The sequence below is a fragment of the Octopus bimaculoides genome, chromosome 24 (assembly GCF_001194135.2).
Source record: "Octopus bimaculoides isolate UCB-OBI-ISO-001 chromosome 24, ASM119413v2, whole genome shotgun sequence".
Lineage (NCBI taxonomy): Eukaryota > Metazoa > Mollusca > Cephalopoda > Octopoda > Octopodidae > Octopus > Octopus bimaculoides.
Window position 1 is genome coordinate 10,336,952 of NC_069004.1, and position 16,597 is coordinate 10,353,548.

Genomic DNA, 16,597 nt, shown 5'->3' on the forward strand with positions numbered 1-16,597 from the left:
ATATATATATATATATATATATATGTGTGTGTGTGTGTGTGTGTGTATTCAAGCACACAAACAAAATATAAAATGCATTACAAAACACCATTTAAAACAAAAATTTCTCTGAGGAACTGTATTGAAAAAGAACAAATGAATTTGCCTTATTATATGAATATATTGATTAATGATGTAAAAAAAACTAATAAAATGCATCTAAGTCAAGCATGCTAAGTAAATCTTCATTAAGCATTTTTCTAATTAAATATGAATTAAATATGTCTTACCTCTGGATTATCCCAATCTAATTTCCTCATCTGCCGTAATACCTGCCAAATAAAACATTTAAAATACTTTAGGATAAACAGATTTGATAAACAGCATCTTTGAAAAATCTGATTATGAAACTGATGTCATGTTGGAAGCTAAACCACAAAGGTGCACAACCAACATGGACATAGTTCAATCGTTGTTACTATTTCTATATCTGTGTCTCCTCCCAGTAGCTGATATACACCTACAAGACTATATCACCACCACAACCACTTCTCAGTTAATGATATTTATGTATATCTAAAATTTCATTGTCCAATAGGTCCTTCTTTTAAAGCCAGCAAGATGAATTTTTGAAGGAATGTTGAAGTTATTACTAGCAGATCAAACAACTACATAAGGACTCCTTAGTTAACTCAAGAGAATCCCTTCCTTGCCCTGCCATCAGAGGTAACACTTCCCTCAGTTAATGATTCTATAGTTGGCTGAAGAAAGCCTTTCCCAACCAAAAACTCCCTAGTTGACTCAAGAGAATCCCTTAATTGCCATCAAAGGCAATAACTTCCAAATGTTTCCCACCCACAGCTTATCTTCTAAACCAGGGGTTTTCAAACTTTTTAACTTGCGGACCCCTTTATATTTCAGGCTTTACCTTAGGGACCCCCTTATAAACGCTTATGAAATTTATACATAAATATTTGCTTAAAATAACATATATTTTTACATTTATTTATTTAACAGTATTTAACAAATAGGTTTATTGTCAATTAAAAGATTTCGATTAAAAAACATGTATGAAATCAAATTGCCCATAAAAAGTATTTGCTGTCCACGGACCCCTGTCTTCTCCTTGCGGACACCCTGTGGTACCGGACCACAGTTTGAAAACCCCTCTTCTAAACAATTCAATATCATCATCATCATCACCAGCTATTCTCAATAGTTCAAAACAAAAAATATCTGACCGCTACATAACAATATAAAAGGAGACAAAAAGAACACACATCTTGTTAAAGGCAGCTAATGGTGGAAGTAAGTTTGTCTACCTTCATATAGAAAACAAAAAATAGAGAAGGGAAGTTTGTTGCTATCACCTTTTCCGTGGTGACCTTTGACAGATCTTTATAAAGTAGCTTGCGTATATATTCATGCATAGGAGGGCGTACTTTCTTCACCATTTGCGGTACTTCAGGTGGATTACTGTAGTAATAAGCATTTTCTATCATTGTGATGTACCTGCTATCCAAATGAAGGGCAGCTTTTTTCCGCATCACCACGTCCTGAAGACAAAAACAAAAGATATAAGGAAAAAAATTTATGTCAAAACAAGCAGTGATTAAATATATTCTGAGATAATTAGTTAAGGTTTTCAGTTTGTTAATCTCATCTGTAAACATGTAAAGATGTTTAACCCTTACTGTACAAGAACCAAGTATAGTTGGGACCATGCATGTGCACTTACGACAGGAGTTAACTTGTTTTTGATAGCAGAGTACTTCCCAGAATCCTATACATTTCATATGAAATACTACACATATTTTTACTGACCAATAGAAAGGAGATTACAAGAACTGATTTGCATATGATTAGCATGTTACCTAAGCAGCAAAAATTTAATCAGCGCAATTAGGGTTAATATATAAACTAACTTGTGGTAGCTACATCCCTTGATGTCGTGAGTTTAATCCCTTCTTGATACCACACCATTTATGACCTGGTTTTGTGAATCAATCAAACTCTTAAAATGTTCAGGTGCAGCTGTGTAGTAACTTAGCTTCCAAGCCATATGGTTTCAGGTTCAGTCCCACTGCTTGGCACCATGGGCAAGTGTCTTCTACTATAGCCTCAAGCCAACCAAAGCCTTGTGAGTGAATATGGCACACAGAGACTGAAAGAAGCCTGTCATATATATATACACACACACACACACACACACACACACACACACACAGAATACACAGAGCAATATATACAAATATGCCAACACACACACACACACACACCCAAATACTAATACACAAAATCAGACAGACACACACATACACAAACAGCAATACATACATAAACATACCAACACATACACAGCAATATACACATAACTATAACCATCCATACAAGCTACACCACTCAATAACACAGAATAACAAAATAGTGAACAACGGAAGGTTCGGAAGAAATAGGGTGACCGCTGAGTTGGTATCCATCACTACAACATAAGAACAAATAATGGACGTCGTCATTGTTTAGCCACAGGTCAGTAAGCTCAGACTGAACAAAGTTATGATTTGGCTGCTATTTCTAGAGTCGGACCCCTCACTGGCCTCGTGCATAACAATGGTAATGATGATGATGCTAGACCAACTGGATGTACTTACAAGATAGACTTTAGTTCTATGATGAGAATCCATCTGTCTGTAAAGATATCGTCCACACGTTTCGAGCAAAGCACAAGCCATTTCTATATTGTGGTGAGTGAAATCCACTAATAAATTCTGGGGAAAAAAAAAAAAAAAAAAAATCAAGAGCAATGAATAAAATAACTTGTGGTAGTTACATCCCTTGATGTAGTGAGTTTAATCCCTTCTTGATACCATCCCATTTATGACCTGGTTCTGTGAATCAATCAAACTCTTAAAATCTTCAGGTGTGGATGTGTAGTAACTTAGCTTCCAAGCCACATGGTTTCAGGTTCAGTCCCACTGCTTGGCACCATGGGCAAGTGTCTTCTACTATAGCCTCAAGCCAACCAAAGCCTTGTGAATGAATATGGCAGACGGAGACTGAAAGAAGCCTGTCATAGATATGTGTGTGTCTTGTGTATGTGCCTGTCTCCCACCACTGCTTGACAACCAGTATTGGTGTGTTTACATCCCGATAACTTAGTGGCTCAGCAAAACAGGCTGATAGAATAAGTACCAGGTTATAATATAACAAGTACTTGGATCAATAAGTTCAACTAAAATTCTTCAAGACGGTATCCCCAGCATGGCCACAGTCTAACGACTGAAACAAATAAAAGAGATTTAAATTAAAAAATCCTTCCCCAATGACTATGTAAAAACATTTGGTTCAGTTATCTTCCAAATAGCTGTCTTAGTCATCTTTACTAAATCCCTGAAGAATTGTGTCATGCTTTCAATTCATGAAACAACAACAGCAAGAAAATTTAAAAAATAAACTTTCAAAAAGGAAATGCAAATTTTTACCTTAAGACAAAATAGTGTCTCTGTCTTGGGGAACATCTTAAACTTCACCAGTTCACCTACCAAACAGATAATGAAAAAAAAAGAGGCGAGGTGAGATGTATAAAAATAAACAACCAACCAAATAAACAATCAAATTTATAATGTTACAAAGTAGTCTATGATTTGTTAAACCTGACTCCTTGAGAGGAAGCCCCGTTTTTTGGTCATAAGAATTTTATCCAAGTAAAGCAACATAGTAACGTCACATAATTCTTTATGCTCAGAAACTTTTTTCAATGGAACGATCAAGCTTCGACATTAGACTGGGAGTCACGCGAGTTTTGATTGCAGGTAAGCATATAAAATATGTGCAATGCTACAGTAATATTAGAAAAATAATGACCTTACAATTCAAATTTCATCTATGTTTTAATTATTTATGTCTTATTTATGGTGGAATCGGTAGAGCATCACTATGCAAATGCCATGTTGTATTTAGCTTTGTCTTTAATCATTCAGAAAAGTGAGGCAAAAAGGGTGGGGTAATATACATTGCAAACAGGTAACTGGGCTGGGGTAGATGTAATTGACTGTAACCCTACCCCACAACATGCATCATTATGTGTCTATGTTTGAAAATATGAAACTATTTCATAAGTTTAAAGGAATGAAAACATTTTCTAACAAACACAAGGCCAATAAATTGTAGGTGGTGGAGGCCACTGTTGATGACACTGATCCCAGTTCACAACTGATGGTTTTATGTCCCCAGAACAGATAAAAGGCAAAAATCAACCTTAAAGAAACACATTGAAATACCACAAGGAATTTCTGCCAGATGCTCTACCAATTCTGTCACTCAAAAGTCATTAGAGAAACAAAAAGTTTACTAACCAATAAAACGTACAGTTTTCAACTTGGATTCAATGTTAATTTGGTCTTTCTTGCGTATCTGGAAAAAAAACAGATAAATGAAATCATCAGTTAAACAAAGAGATCGTTTACCTCTTACAGCATTTAAATAACAAGTTCAGTTAAAAAGATGCTTCTTTTTTTAAATGTGAAGATCATCAACTTTATAGAAATGCTTGAAGGCCCAGATTGGATATCCTTAACCCTTTAGCATACACATTATTCTGTCAAATGTAATGCTTATTTATACACATAGCTTTGAATGAATCATGCATGGTCTCGTAGCTTCAAGATTTCAATGATGTGACTGTGTATTTCTAGAATGACATTGTAAGGTCAGTGTGAGAGGCCCAGATCTAACCAGTTTGAACCTAAAACAAGTGAAATATTTGGGCTTGACATGGATGGTTTAAGTGTTAATGGGTTCAAGTTCCTTCCTACATTCTCTTTGTGGGGATTGATAAATACAAGTGTCAGGTAGAATTATTTTATTGGCTATGCCCCTCACCCACTTGCTACAAGTTTGTAGCTTGGTACCAATACATAAGAAACCCTCCAAAATACTAGCAATAGAATGAGAGCTATTCACTTAGTTATATCATCTATCAAACTAAACACAGCAGACTGTATATTTTATACAATGGTCCAATGCCACACATCATAGAGGAGTGGGATGTTAATTTAAAACATCCAGCATATGACTGGTACTTAGTGAACATTATCCCTGGACAAACAAAACTGTCAACACTAGTAGGAACTGTACATGTAAATAGGTGCATCAAACAAAAATACTTTGTAGTAGTTACATAGTGAGTTATGTCCCCAACACTAAAAGAGAACTTAGCTACTCAAAAAAATAAGATATTGATAAAATAAATATCTAATTTAATACTGCAGGTGAATATAATTGATTGAAAACAAAACAGAAAAAAAAAATCACTATAGAGGTGCTTCAGCATGGCCACAATTGAAAAGACAGAACAGTAAAAGGATACAAGAAATAACAAAGTACTTACATGCCAGCGAAAGTCTCCTTTCAGCAAATGTACAAGATCGTTGGCAACATCTGGCATACAAGGGTACAAAGTAGCCACAAGTCGGGAGTAAAAAGGTAACAAATCGTATCTGGAAATAATCAATGGAAGAGAGAGAGAGAGAGAAATAATAATCAGTTGTTGGTAGTGTTATTTAACCCCAGGTCAACTCAATGATCAAAACCACTTCTGCTTTTTCTATTATCAAGGTCTACATTTCTCAAAGTGTTTGTTAGTTTCATCAATAATGTTCAATCAGCTGAATCACTCTGTAAGTGGTTGAGTATTCCACAGATATATGGACCCTTAACATCATTCTCAGGTAGAATCAGTGTGACTGTATGACAAAGTTGTACCTTTACATTACTGGTTACAATTCAGTCAACAGGCTTCAGCGCAGTTTCCATTTCTCCAACTTCATTCTCAAGGTTTGAGTTGACCCCCAGGCAATGGTAAAAGACAGAAACCCAAGATAGCACACAATGGGATTGAAACTGAGGCCTCATGGTTGCCAAGTGAACTTTAAGAAGTTCACATCTTAGCCATTCCGCCAAATCAAAGGAAATTACTATTCCCTTCAAACTTTGCCATTGTGACCGGGATGTCAATGTTTTGAAAACTGGCTTATTTTCCATTACATTCCAGACAGATTCAGCGCTGAGTTGCTGAAGCAGAAATATCATTATAGCAAATGTTCTTTTCAATATCACAGATTTGCTTGTTAGATACTTGACCATAACCACTTGAGTATGTCCCATAGCGGTTGACAATACATGCATCTCTAATCATAGGAAGCATCATAGCTATATAATGTTGAGAGGGATTCTTCAGAGTTTGAATAAACATAAGAAAAGAAAAGTTCAAAGGAAGTATTAGTAATTTTTCATACTTTCTAGGGGTAAACAAATAGGAAATAACAGTTACTACCCAAGGACAAATCTATGCCACACAATCTAATAGATTTACTAACCTGGTTCTGTGAACTGTGAAAAGAGCCCTGACCAATTTCTTTCTATTTGTCTTGGTATTGAAGCTCATGCAAAAATCAACTGCATTCTGAAAGTAAATGAACACTCTTTGCATTATAAAACTGCTCTGTCAAGTTGTTCAGACTTAGACAAAAAACACTTTATATATTTATGTTTAAATTACATCATCAACCACATTAAAAGAAGCACCCAATACACACTAAAGTAGTTGGCATTAGGAAGGATATCTAACCAAAGAAACTATGCCGCCAGAGTTGACACAAGAGCACGATGTAGTCCTAGGATTCATCAGATCTTGTGAAACCCATCTCAGCATGGAATATGAACATTAAATGAAAAATATAATACAGAGTACATTAATATTAGAAAATATTAGTATTGGTTTCAAATTTTGGCACAAGGCCAGCAAGTTTGGGGAAAGGGGTAAGTTGATTATATTGACCACCAGTGCTTAACTGGTACTTAACCCCAAAATGATGAAAGGCAAAGTTCACCTCAATGGAACTAAGAATATAAAGACAGATGAAATGCTGCTAGGCATTTTGTGCTAATGATTCTACCAGCTCACCACCAAAGTATATCAATGAAGGTTTCAAACTTTAGCACAAAGCCAGCAATTTCAGAGACTGGGGTGGTGGGGGTCAAATATATCGGCCCTAATGCTCAACTGGTATTCATTTTATTGACTCCAAAAGGATGAAAGGCAAAGTTGGCCTCAGCAGAATTTGAACTCAGAACAAAGACAGACAAAATGCAGTCAAGCTTTTTGCCCAGTATACTCTTTTACTCTTTTACTTGTTTCAGTCATTTGACTGCAGCCATGCTGGAGCACCGCCTTTAGTCGAGCAAATCGACCCCAGGTCTTATTCTTGCCACCTTTAATGTACTTTGATGTATTAATATTAGAGTACATTAAAGGTGGCGAGCTGGTAGAATCGTTAGCACACCTTAATATTAATATATCAAAATACATTAATATTACAGAGTACAAATAAAAGTTTAAGCCACTGTAGCCATACATAGCACCTGATGATGAATCAGCACTTAACTATTTGAATCGTTATGCTTTATAAACATAAGTAAATGAAAATCTTTGCTTTGTGAAAGATGGGAATTAAAAGCCAGAAAAAAATGTTTTTTTTTTTTTTTTTTTCATGATTATAAAAATAATTAAAACACCAACTTCCTTCACTGCAGACAACACCAACATCAAAATCACAATTATTACTAACACCAGCACCAATTCCACAGCCAACGCCACCAGTAATAATTAATAACAAAACTCAAGTGGTACCTTGTCAATCAGTTCTCTGTTAACACAATTCGGTAAAGACTGAAGAAAAGTATCAAACTGAGCTTTCATCAGATGGCCCGTGTCACCTTCTTCTTCTGCAATTAGAACAACATTCATTTATTAACACCAACAAACAAATAGTACAAGAAAGGTAACTTAAGTGTTCATAACAACAACAATTCTTTCTAATTTTGGCACAGGGCCAACAATTTTAAGAGGAGGGGGTATATAGTTGATTACATCAACTCCAGCACTTGACAGTCATGTTTCAGATTCTTTCATTATTTTGGGGGTTGCTAAAATAAAATCCCAGTCAAATGCTGGTCCGACATCATGTGTCAGAACATGTTACTGTAAAGGCGGTGAGCTGGCAGAATCGTTAGCACGCCGGGCGAAATGCTTAGCGGTATTTCGTCTGCCGCTACGTTCTGAGTTCAAATTCCGCCGAGGTCGACTTTGCCTTTCGTCCTTTCGGGGGTCGATAAATTAAGTACCAGTTACGCACTGGGGTCGATGTAATCGACTTAGTCCCTTTGTCTGTCCTTGTTTGTTCCCTCTATGTTTAGCCCCTTGTGGGCAATAAAAAAATAAGAATATGTTACTGTAATAAAAGAATGTTTTGTCTAAAGTTTAACACGTTAGTAATTATAACACACATAGTGTTTAGATATATATTGATGTGTCCCAATTGAGAAGAAGTGAGCTGAGCCAACAACAATCATGTTATTATATGTAACAAGATATTATATGTAACAAGAAATTAACAAGATATGAACCAGTGACTTTCTTCTTAATAAGGTTACTCTACCAGCTGAGCCACTTGAAATTTCTGTTGTCACATGACGAACCAAACCCTAACCCCAACCCATCTATCTCTTTCAGAAGGATCCACCTTCTACCAAGAGAACATGCATTGCCAAATTCTTTGAAACCACATGTTACCATGTTAAAAAGGAAGGACACATTGGATAATGTAGTGCTTGGAATATGTACAAAAATAAGATGGGATGGTTATGGTTGGAATGTCTTTGATCAGGGTACTATGGCTTTGGTTTTTTATTCCATACTTCTACAGATTGTAGAGAAATATTCAACACTCTCAGACCAACAGCATCACCCCACCATGCCCCATGGTCTTAGGTTCCTCCAGGAATTTTCCTTTCTGCTTCCTGTAGAATGGTCAACATTCAACACCAACTCATGACCAACAATAACCTTAATCCACCTGGTCAACCACAGCTGACATGGTCACCCATCACCACACACAAATTAACATAATTATCTCACCTGTAATACCCTATACTACCCAGTCACTCAATTCACAGATAACCAGTCATGCTACAGGATTGCATGACCAGCTAGAAATAGCTGCCAAATCTAAATCCATCATTTGAAATGGAAGGACATATTACACACAATATGTACCTAGATACTTCTAGAATTTGGGAATAGTCAAACCTGGAATGTCTCTGATCATAATTCTGCTCCATCGGAGCTTCCCAAAACAACACCAGTAACCTCTTAAATTTAAAAAATAAACATAGGCGCAGGAGTGGCTGTGTGGTAAGTAGCTTGCTTACCAACCACATGGTTCCAGGTTCAGTCCCACTGCGTGGCACCTTGGGCAAGTGTCTACTACTATAGCCTCGGGCCGACCAAAGCCTTGTGAGTGGATTTGGTAGACGGAAACTGAAAGAAGCCCGTCGTATATATATATATATATATATATGTGTGTGTGTGTGTGTGTGTGCCTGTGTTTGCCTCCTCCCCCCACCAACGCTTGACAACCAATGGTGGTGTGTTTACGTCCCCGTAACTTAGCGGTTCGGCAAAAGAGACCGATAGAATAAGTACTAGGCTTACAAAGAATAAGTCCTGGGGTCGATTTGCTCGACTAAAGGCAGTGCTCCAGCATGGCCGCAGTCAAATGACTGAAACAAATAAAAGAATAAAAGAATAAAAGAATATATAAATTGCTCAGTTCTTGGCAAGATACCAACCGATATCTGGCTGATGAATCATGTCCAATTCTTCCTCGATGTCATCGTCTTTTAAACGCTCCTTATTGTCATCTTTGTCCTTCACGAGCGTCTCTACAGGGAGTTCCTTCTGTTCAAATTCGATTTCCGGGTCAATGTCTTCAATTTTCAGAGTTTCAATATCTGGTGAAGTCAAAGACAAAAAGACAATAAACTAGAAATCACCATCACCCCTGACTATCATTTATCAAAACTACATCAGTAAATCTGAACACACCACACATCCATCTCTACTTTGTTATAGTACACAGTAACATTATCATCGACATCATTGTCAGCTTGTGCCAACTAAAACCTCAATGTGTTTGTTCAAACTACTAGAAATAACAGCCAAGTTCCCTCAAATCGCATCCACACCTAACAATCATTGGACAATTTAGTCCTGAAACCAGAACACCTTTAGAACTGACAAGTAGCTCATCAACAACCTCGCAACCATCTCACATATACATACATACATACGAAGAAAATGTTCTCTATGTGGCCTGTGTGTTTTCTGTACTCTGTTTATCATTTTGTCTACGTTTTGTTTGCAATGTCCTGTACCCAGATATGCATCTATATATACAGGTAGATGTAGGTATGTACATACATGTACGTATATATGCATATACTCATTATATATATATATATATATATATATATATATATATATACTAGCAGCTAAGCCCGGTTTCACCCGGTCAGTTTGGATGATGTGGCTGTAAAAACTGCTCTGTGTAAGCATTCGACTTGTTTGGGCACACTTACGTTAAAAAACAATTTTAGAATGACTTTTTTCTGTCAAAACGCTAAAAATAACTGACCAACAAAAAAAAAAACAACCAAGATTCAACCAAATCAAAAAATAAACTCAAATACTAAGCGAACAAAGATGAACCACCCCACTTCCATTGCGCGTGCACACAAACACACCCACTCACATTTACATATCCCCCCCCTTTTACATACACACATATATTCACACACAGTTGAAACGCTGTTTGATTTATTTTTTCAGCGTACAATTTTCATCATCCCACTACCAAGTATGACATCACCCCTTCTTTTCTCAATCATAAACACAAGAGTATTATTATAGTAGATTATCTCGGTAACCATGGGAGCTATGAAAAAAAATACAAAGCTCAGCATCACCACTGGATCATTCTACACTTCTGTGTAATTTTTTACACAATTCCACCCAGCCATTTGACCGTGAATCCCAAGACAAGAAAGAATCGCCCATTTCAAATTTATATATATATATATATATACACACACTCACACACACACAATAGGCATCTTTCAGTTTCCATCTACCAAATCCACTCACAAGGCATTGGTTGACCTGTGACTATAGTTGAAGACACTTGCCCAAGGTGCCACATAGTGGGACTGAACCCAGAACCATGTGGTTGAGAAGCAAACGTCTTGGCACGCAGCTACACTTGTGTCTAATATGTTAATATTTCCCATCTATTTACCACTTACATGAAACAACAACAACAATATCAATAACGAAAAGTGTACCTTCTTCCAAGGCGGTAACATCTTCTTTGGTCTCATCTTTAGATGACGCATGTTCACTTTCTTTGTATAGGATCTATGGGGAATAAAATATATATATATCTAATCAATGCTTAATTATTGCTTAATTAATAATGCTTAATTATTTGGAGAATAATGAAGACAGAGAATTGAAATATTGATATTTATGTATCATAAATTAATTCAGAAGCTCAATGGCAGGGCAACAGTGTAAGAATGGTTAATCAATATTAGGAAGAATTCTGCTGCCATGTCAGTAAAACAAGAAGGAAGCTGCAAAGAAACTGAACCAGTAACAGGTTGGATTCCTTGTTAGAGCTGTAGCAATCCCCTTTTCATAGAAATTACCTTTGCATCAGCAAGAAGGCCATATATTGTTATACCTTAACTCTTCTATAAATATGAATGGAGAGTAAGCCTCTATGCAGATACTCAAGTTGCTAGAAATAATAGCCAAATCATCAGCTATATTCCTGGTATCAATTTTTTTAGTCAGTCCTTATGACACAAAGGGATATGGTGTATCTGTTCTAAAACCAGAACACACATGGAATATATTATGATGATAACATTCCAATGGAGCAGTGTTTCCAACATGGACACAATACACCAAACAGAAATGCCAATTACTGGACCAAATTTGCCCGAGGCACAATTCCTTAGGGTCAAGTTATCTCCAGAAGCTTCAAATCTCAAGTCATTTTGGAGTTGTAGCTATTCTTATTTCTTTATTGCCCACAATGGGCTAAACATAGAGGGGACAAACAAGGACAGACAAAGGGATTAAGTCGATTACATTGACCCCAGTGCGTAACTGGTACTTAATTTATCGACCGCGAAAGGATGAAAGGCAAAGTCGACCTTGGCAGATTTGAACTCAGAACGCAATGGCAGACGAAATAGTGCTAAGCATTTCGCCCGGCATGCTAATGTTTCTGCCAGCTCGCCATTATAGCTATTCTGCTACTTCCAACATTGATCAACAAATTATAACGACGACGACAACAACAACAATAAAGATACTTACCCCTGGAATAAGAGATCTGAGATCAGGTAAGGATTCGTAGAAAGTTCTAGTGTCTTCATCCTCAAACAGGCTTGTATCTCCTTCATAATGGAACTAAGCAATAAAGGCAATCATTAATAAAATTAATTAGGTTTCTAAAACAGAAAAATTTATAATGAATTCACAAAAACTAAAACAAAGAAGTGAAACGGTAACATTACTAACGAAATGTTTTAGTTTTAACAAATTTGACAAGTATTTCATTAACTTCAAACCAACTTCTATCTAACTTAAAGGAGTAGGCCATCATCATATGTATCTTGTAACAAATGTCACACTGTGTCTTCACCAATACATTTCTCTCTCTCAACAGCCAATAGCACCTGGTTATAAGCAGATATGATGGTGGTTTGCAGGTGTAAACATGGGTAGGACTGTTAACATATTGTTTGTTAAACTGATATCACATCATCCTGTCGGATAGGGCTAAGGGAGTCAACAAAGAACATGGCCAGACTTCCAGTTTAACTAACATGGAATGAATAAATTACTTTGTGGGAAGCATTTAAGTAATTAATTCTATAAACACCTCTTCAAACATTGATCTGGCACCTAATCTAATTAAACATCAATATAATGACAGTATAGGTGTCGCTATGTAGTTAAGAAGCTTGCTTCCTAACCACATGGTCTCAAGTTCAATCTGATTATATATCATCGTGGCCAAGTGTTTTCTACTATTGGCTGATCAAAGCCTTGAGAGTGGATTTAGTAGATGGAAACTGAAAGCCTATTGTGTGTGTGTGTGTGTGTGTGTGTGTGTGAGTATACTAGGTTTGATATCACATGATCATCACTGTTAAATATGTAAATTTGTTCATTTCCAATCTTCCATGAAAAACCTATCTGAAAATGGGGAAATAGCTTTCCTGGGAACAGGTGAGAGTTGCTGGCAAGAAAGGCATCCAACTACAGAAAATCTACCGCAGCAAATTCCGTCTGACTCTTGGAGAAGGGGGAGGAGGAGGAGGAAAAAAAGAAAGAAAAGAGAAAAAGGAGGAGAGGAGGTTGTATTTTTAAATTACTTACTTCAGCATTTTTAATGGGGTTGAAGATGTCAAACATAGCGCCTTCTGAATCTTGTTTAAGCTCTGAAAAGAAATTAATTATTAACACTTCATTGAGACTATTATCAACACTAATTATTTCAATTCAGAATCAATTATTGACATCTAAAATACAATGACAGGCAAGGATGGACACCATATTGTCATTTTATGGACACCATACAGTCATTTTATGGACACCATACAGTCATTTAAATTTTAGAATCAACCATAGAATCTAACCTCAATTCTATTCTGTTGCACTACATAAAATCAATACATGTAAAAGCCTATCAATCAATTATCAATCAAACTTATCAATAACAAACCCCTATTACTAAAACTACCACAACATTAAAACTACTACTACTACTAAAACAACAGAAGTGAGCAAATACAAAAAAACCATCTACACTTACCTTCTTCAGGCAGGTCAGGGATTTCTTCATCAAGAAGATCCTGAATAGAAATATATAATTTATCATGGAGGGCACTCTAATTCATTACACCACAAAATACTGTGTTCTTGTAGTCACTATCTAGAGGTGAGTCACCTTACTGGAGCTTCATCTGTCTATGGTCTAACCACAGGACTGCCAGATAACAAAACACTTGTCAATTTTATGTGCAGTGGCAAGTGAGTTGACAGAATTGTCAGCATGCCAAACAAGATGCTTAATGGCATTTCATCCGTCACTATGTTCAGAGTTCAAATTCAACTAAGATTGGCTTTGCCTTTCGTACTTTCAGAGTCAATAACATAAGAAATAGTTGAGCACTGGAGTCAATTTAATCAACTTGACCCCTCCCTCCAAACTGCTGGCCTTGTGCCAAAATTTGAAACCAATTTTATATGTAGTGACCCTATGCCAACTGAGGAGACTGTAAGCAAGCACTCAACATGGAAGAAATCCATGTTGTTGCTATTGTAGCTAAGAATAGCCTATATATATATATATATATATATATATATATATGCACACATATATATATATATATACATACACACATATGTATATATACATACACAACAAGCTTTTTCATTTTCAGTCAACCAAATCCACCTACAAGGCTTTAGTATAGTCGACTTGGATCTATAGCAGAAGTCACTTGCCCAAAGTACCACATAGTGGGACTGAACACTAACCCACATAACTGGGAGGCAAGCTTTTTAACCACACAGCCACACTTGCACCAAATAATGTACTGACACCAATGTTCACTTTGTATGGCTGGAATAGTGTTGGCTTCCACCACCACAATCTACAAGAGCTCTAAAAGTAAAAGCTCACAAATGTAAATGAAGGACAAAACATATCAACGTACTGCGAGTGTGTATGTGTTCTGTTGTAATTTTTGGTAATTTACTATAGCTGTTTCATAATTTTCTTTCCTCTCGTTGCTCAGTTCCCCTTTCGTCTGAAAGTAAATGAAGAAATATTCCAATCAAAACATATTTTACATGCCATGTGATTTAGATATACTAAGAATATATCTTGACAGCATTTTGGTGTTGCTCACCCTGTATTCAGTACAAAAACAAAAGTTTAAAAAAAACTGAAATCTTTGCTCTAGGTTGCATAGCATTGGTGGTTTGAGAGTCTGTAGGAATACTGAAAAAATAAGACAGAACTCATCATGGAAGGAAAATGTTCTGTTATATGGCCATTTCCATAACTGAAAGAGTACCATTTAATGGCTATTATATCTGACCACTATGCAGATTCTGCTGTACAGTGAAGTGATCCAGCCTCTGATATCAGCAACTTTGAGAATAGCCATCATGCAAACCCTAAGCCTGCACCATACTTAGGCCTGGCTGATGAATCAGCACCCAAAATAATGCAAAAAAAGAAAAAAAAGACATGAACTGGAATAGCAGACAATTAACCTCTTTCTTTCTAGTATGCACCATTTCCCAGGTTGATACTTCCAGGACCAACCTCAGAGATGTCTGTTTGGAAATATTCCCTTATAGTGACATTCCTGTGCCCTTTGTCAATCTTTTTCCTCACACACACTTTCAATATCCTCCTACTAAGTCATGATGGTATCATCGAGCTTGGAACCAGAGCACTTATTTACAATCCACTAAAGCAAGCCAGAGACTATCTTAGTTATTTACACACAAAGCGAAATCGTCATGGCATCTGTGCCCAGTATCGCCTTCCTGGTACTTGTGCCGGATGACATGTGTAAAGACATCGAGCGAGATCGTTGCTAGTGCCACCGAACTGGCTCCTGTGCAGGTGGCACATAAAATATACCATTTTGAGGGTGGCCGTTGACAGTACCGCCTGACTGGCTTTCGTGCCGGTGGCACATAAAATCACCCACTACACTCTCGGAGTGGTTGGCGTTAGGAAGGGCATCCAGCTGTAGAAACTCTGCCAAATCATATTGGAGCCTGCTGGTGTAGCCATCTGGTTTCACCAGTCCTCAGTCGAATCGTCCAACCCATGCTAGCATGGAAAGCGGATGTTAAACGATGATGATGATGATGATAGCTGAAGAAATAATACAAACTATCAACCCTTCAGTTATGGTGTCCATTACCCGAATAACTGACAGCCAACTGAAGATTAGCCCCAAATGGTTACAGAGGAAGAAAAATAAAATTAAAAAAAAAGATTGCAGTCAACTTACCTGGAGTATTTTTCGATTCTGTTGCTCAATAGTTTTGAGATCTTTGTGTAATTTTTTCAAATGTTTACATAAAGTGGCATAATATTCTTTCAGCAAATTCCTGCATGCTTTTTGTCGCTCTGGTGGCAGCATCTGTCAATGGAAAGAATTACATAAACAACAATGAAACCTTAATAGAGCACAAGTGTGGCTCTATAGTTAAGAAGCTTGCTTCCCAATTATGTGGCCTCAAGTTCAGTCCCAATGTGATGCACCTTGGACAAATGCTTCCTACTATAGCTCTGGGCCAATCAAAGCCTTGTGAGTGGATTGGGTAGATCGAAACTCAAAGTCCATCATGTGTGTGTGTGTGTGTGTGTACTTTTATTCTGTATTCTTTTACATGTTCCAGTCATTGGACTTCAGCCATTCTGGAGCAGTCAAAGAATTCGATCCCAGGACTTCTTTGTAAACCTAGTACTTATTCTATTGGTCTCTTTTGCCAAACTGCTAAGTTACAGGGACATACACACACCACCATCGATTGTCAAGCAATGGTGAGGGCACAAACACAAAGAGACACACACACAAATAAATATGTGTGTGTGTATGGATATATATA

The 16,597-nt window shown here is 36.8% G+C and overlaps 1 protein-coding gene across 2 annotated transcripts in view; it reads right to left on the reverse strand.

Annotated features, from left to right (window-relative positions):
* Positions 1-16,597, reverse strand: part of LOC106869790 (regulator of nonsense transcripts 2) — a 44,685-nt gene that overhangs the window by 14,733 nt on the left and 13,355 nt on the right. For both annotated transcript variants that reach the window (XM_014915651.2, XM_014915650.2), the window contains exons 10-24: positions 15,997-16,128; positions 14,677-14,769; positions 13,770-13,809; positions 13,334-13,395; positions 12,266-12,358; positions 11,221-11,293; positions 9,670-9,831; positions 7,670-7,764; positions 6,357-6,442; positions 5,369-5,477; positions 4,335-4,392; positions 3,462-3,517; positions 2,631-2,747; positions 1,350-1,535; positions 270-311 (exon numbers count right to left, since the gene is read on the reverse strand). In XM_014915651.2, the coding sequence (XP_014771137.1) occupies positions 270-311; positions 1,350-1,535; positions 2,631-2,747; positions 3,462-3,517; positions 4,335-4,392; positions 5,369-5,477; positions 6,357-6,442; positions 7,670-7,764; positions 9,670-9,831; positions 11,221-11,293; positions 12,266-12,358; positions 13,334-13,395; positions 13,770-13,809; positions 14,677-14,769; positions 15,997-16,128 (1,404 nt within the window). The remainder of the gene's footprint in view (positions 1-269; positions 312-1,349; positions 1,536-2,630; positions 2,748-3,461; positions 3,518-4,334; positions 4,393-5,368; positions 5,478-6,356; positions 6,443-7,669; positions 7,765-9,669; positions 9,832-11,220; positions 11,294-12,265; positions 12,359-13,333; positions 13,396-13,769; positions 13,810-14,676; positions 14,770-15,996; positions 16,129-16,597) is intronic.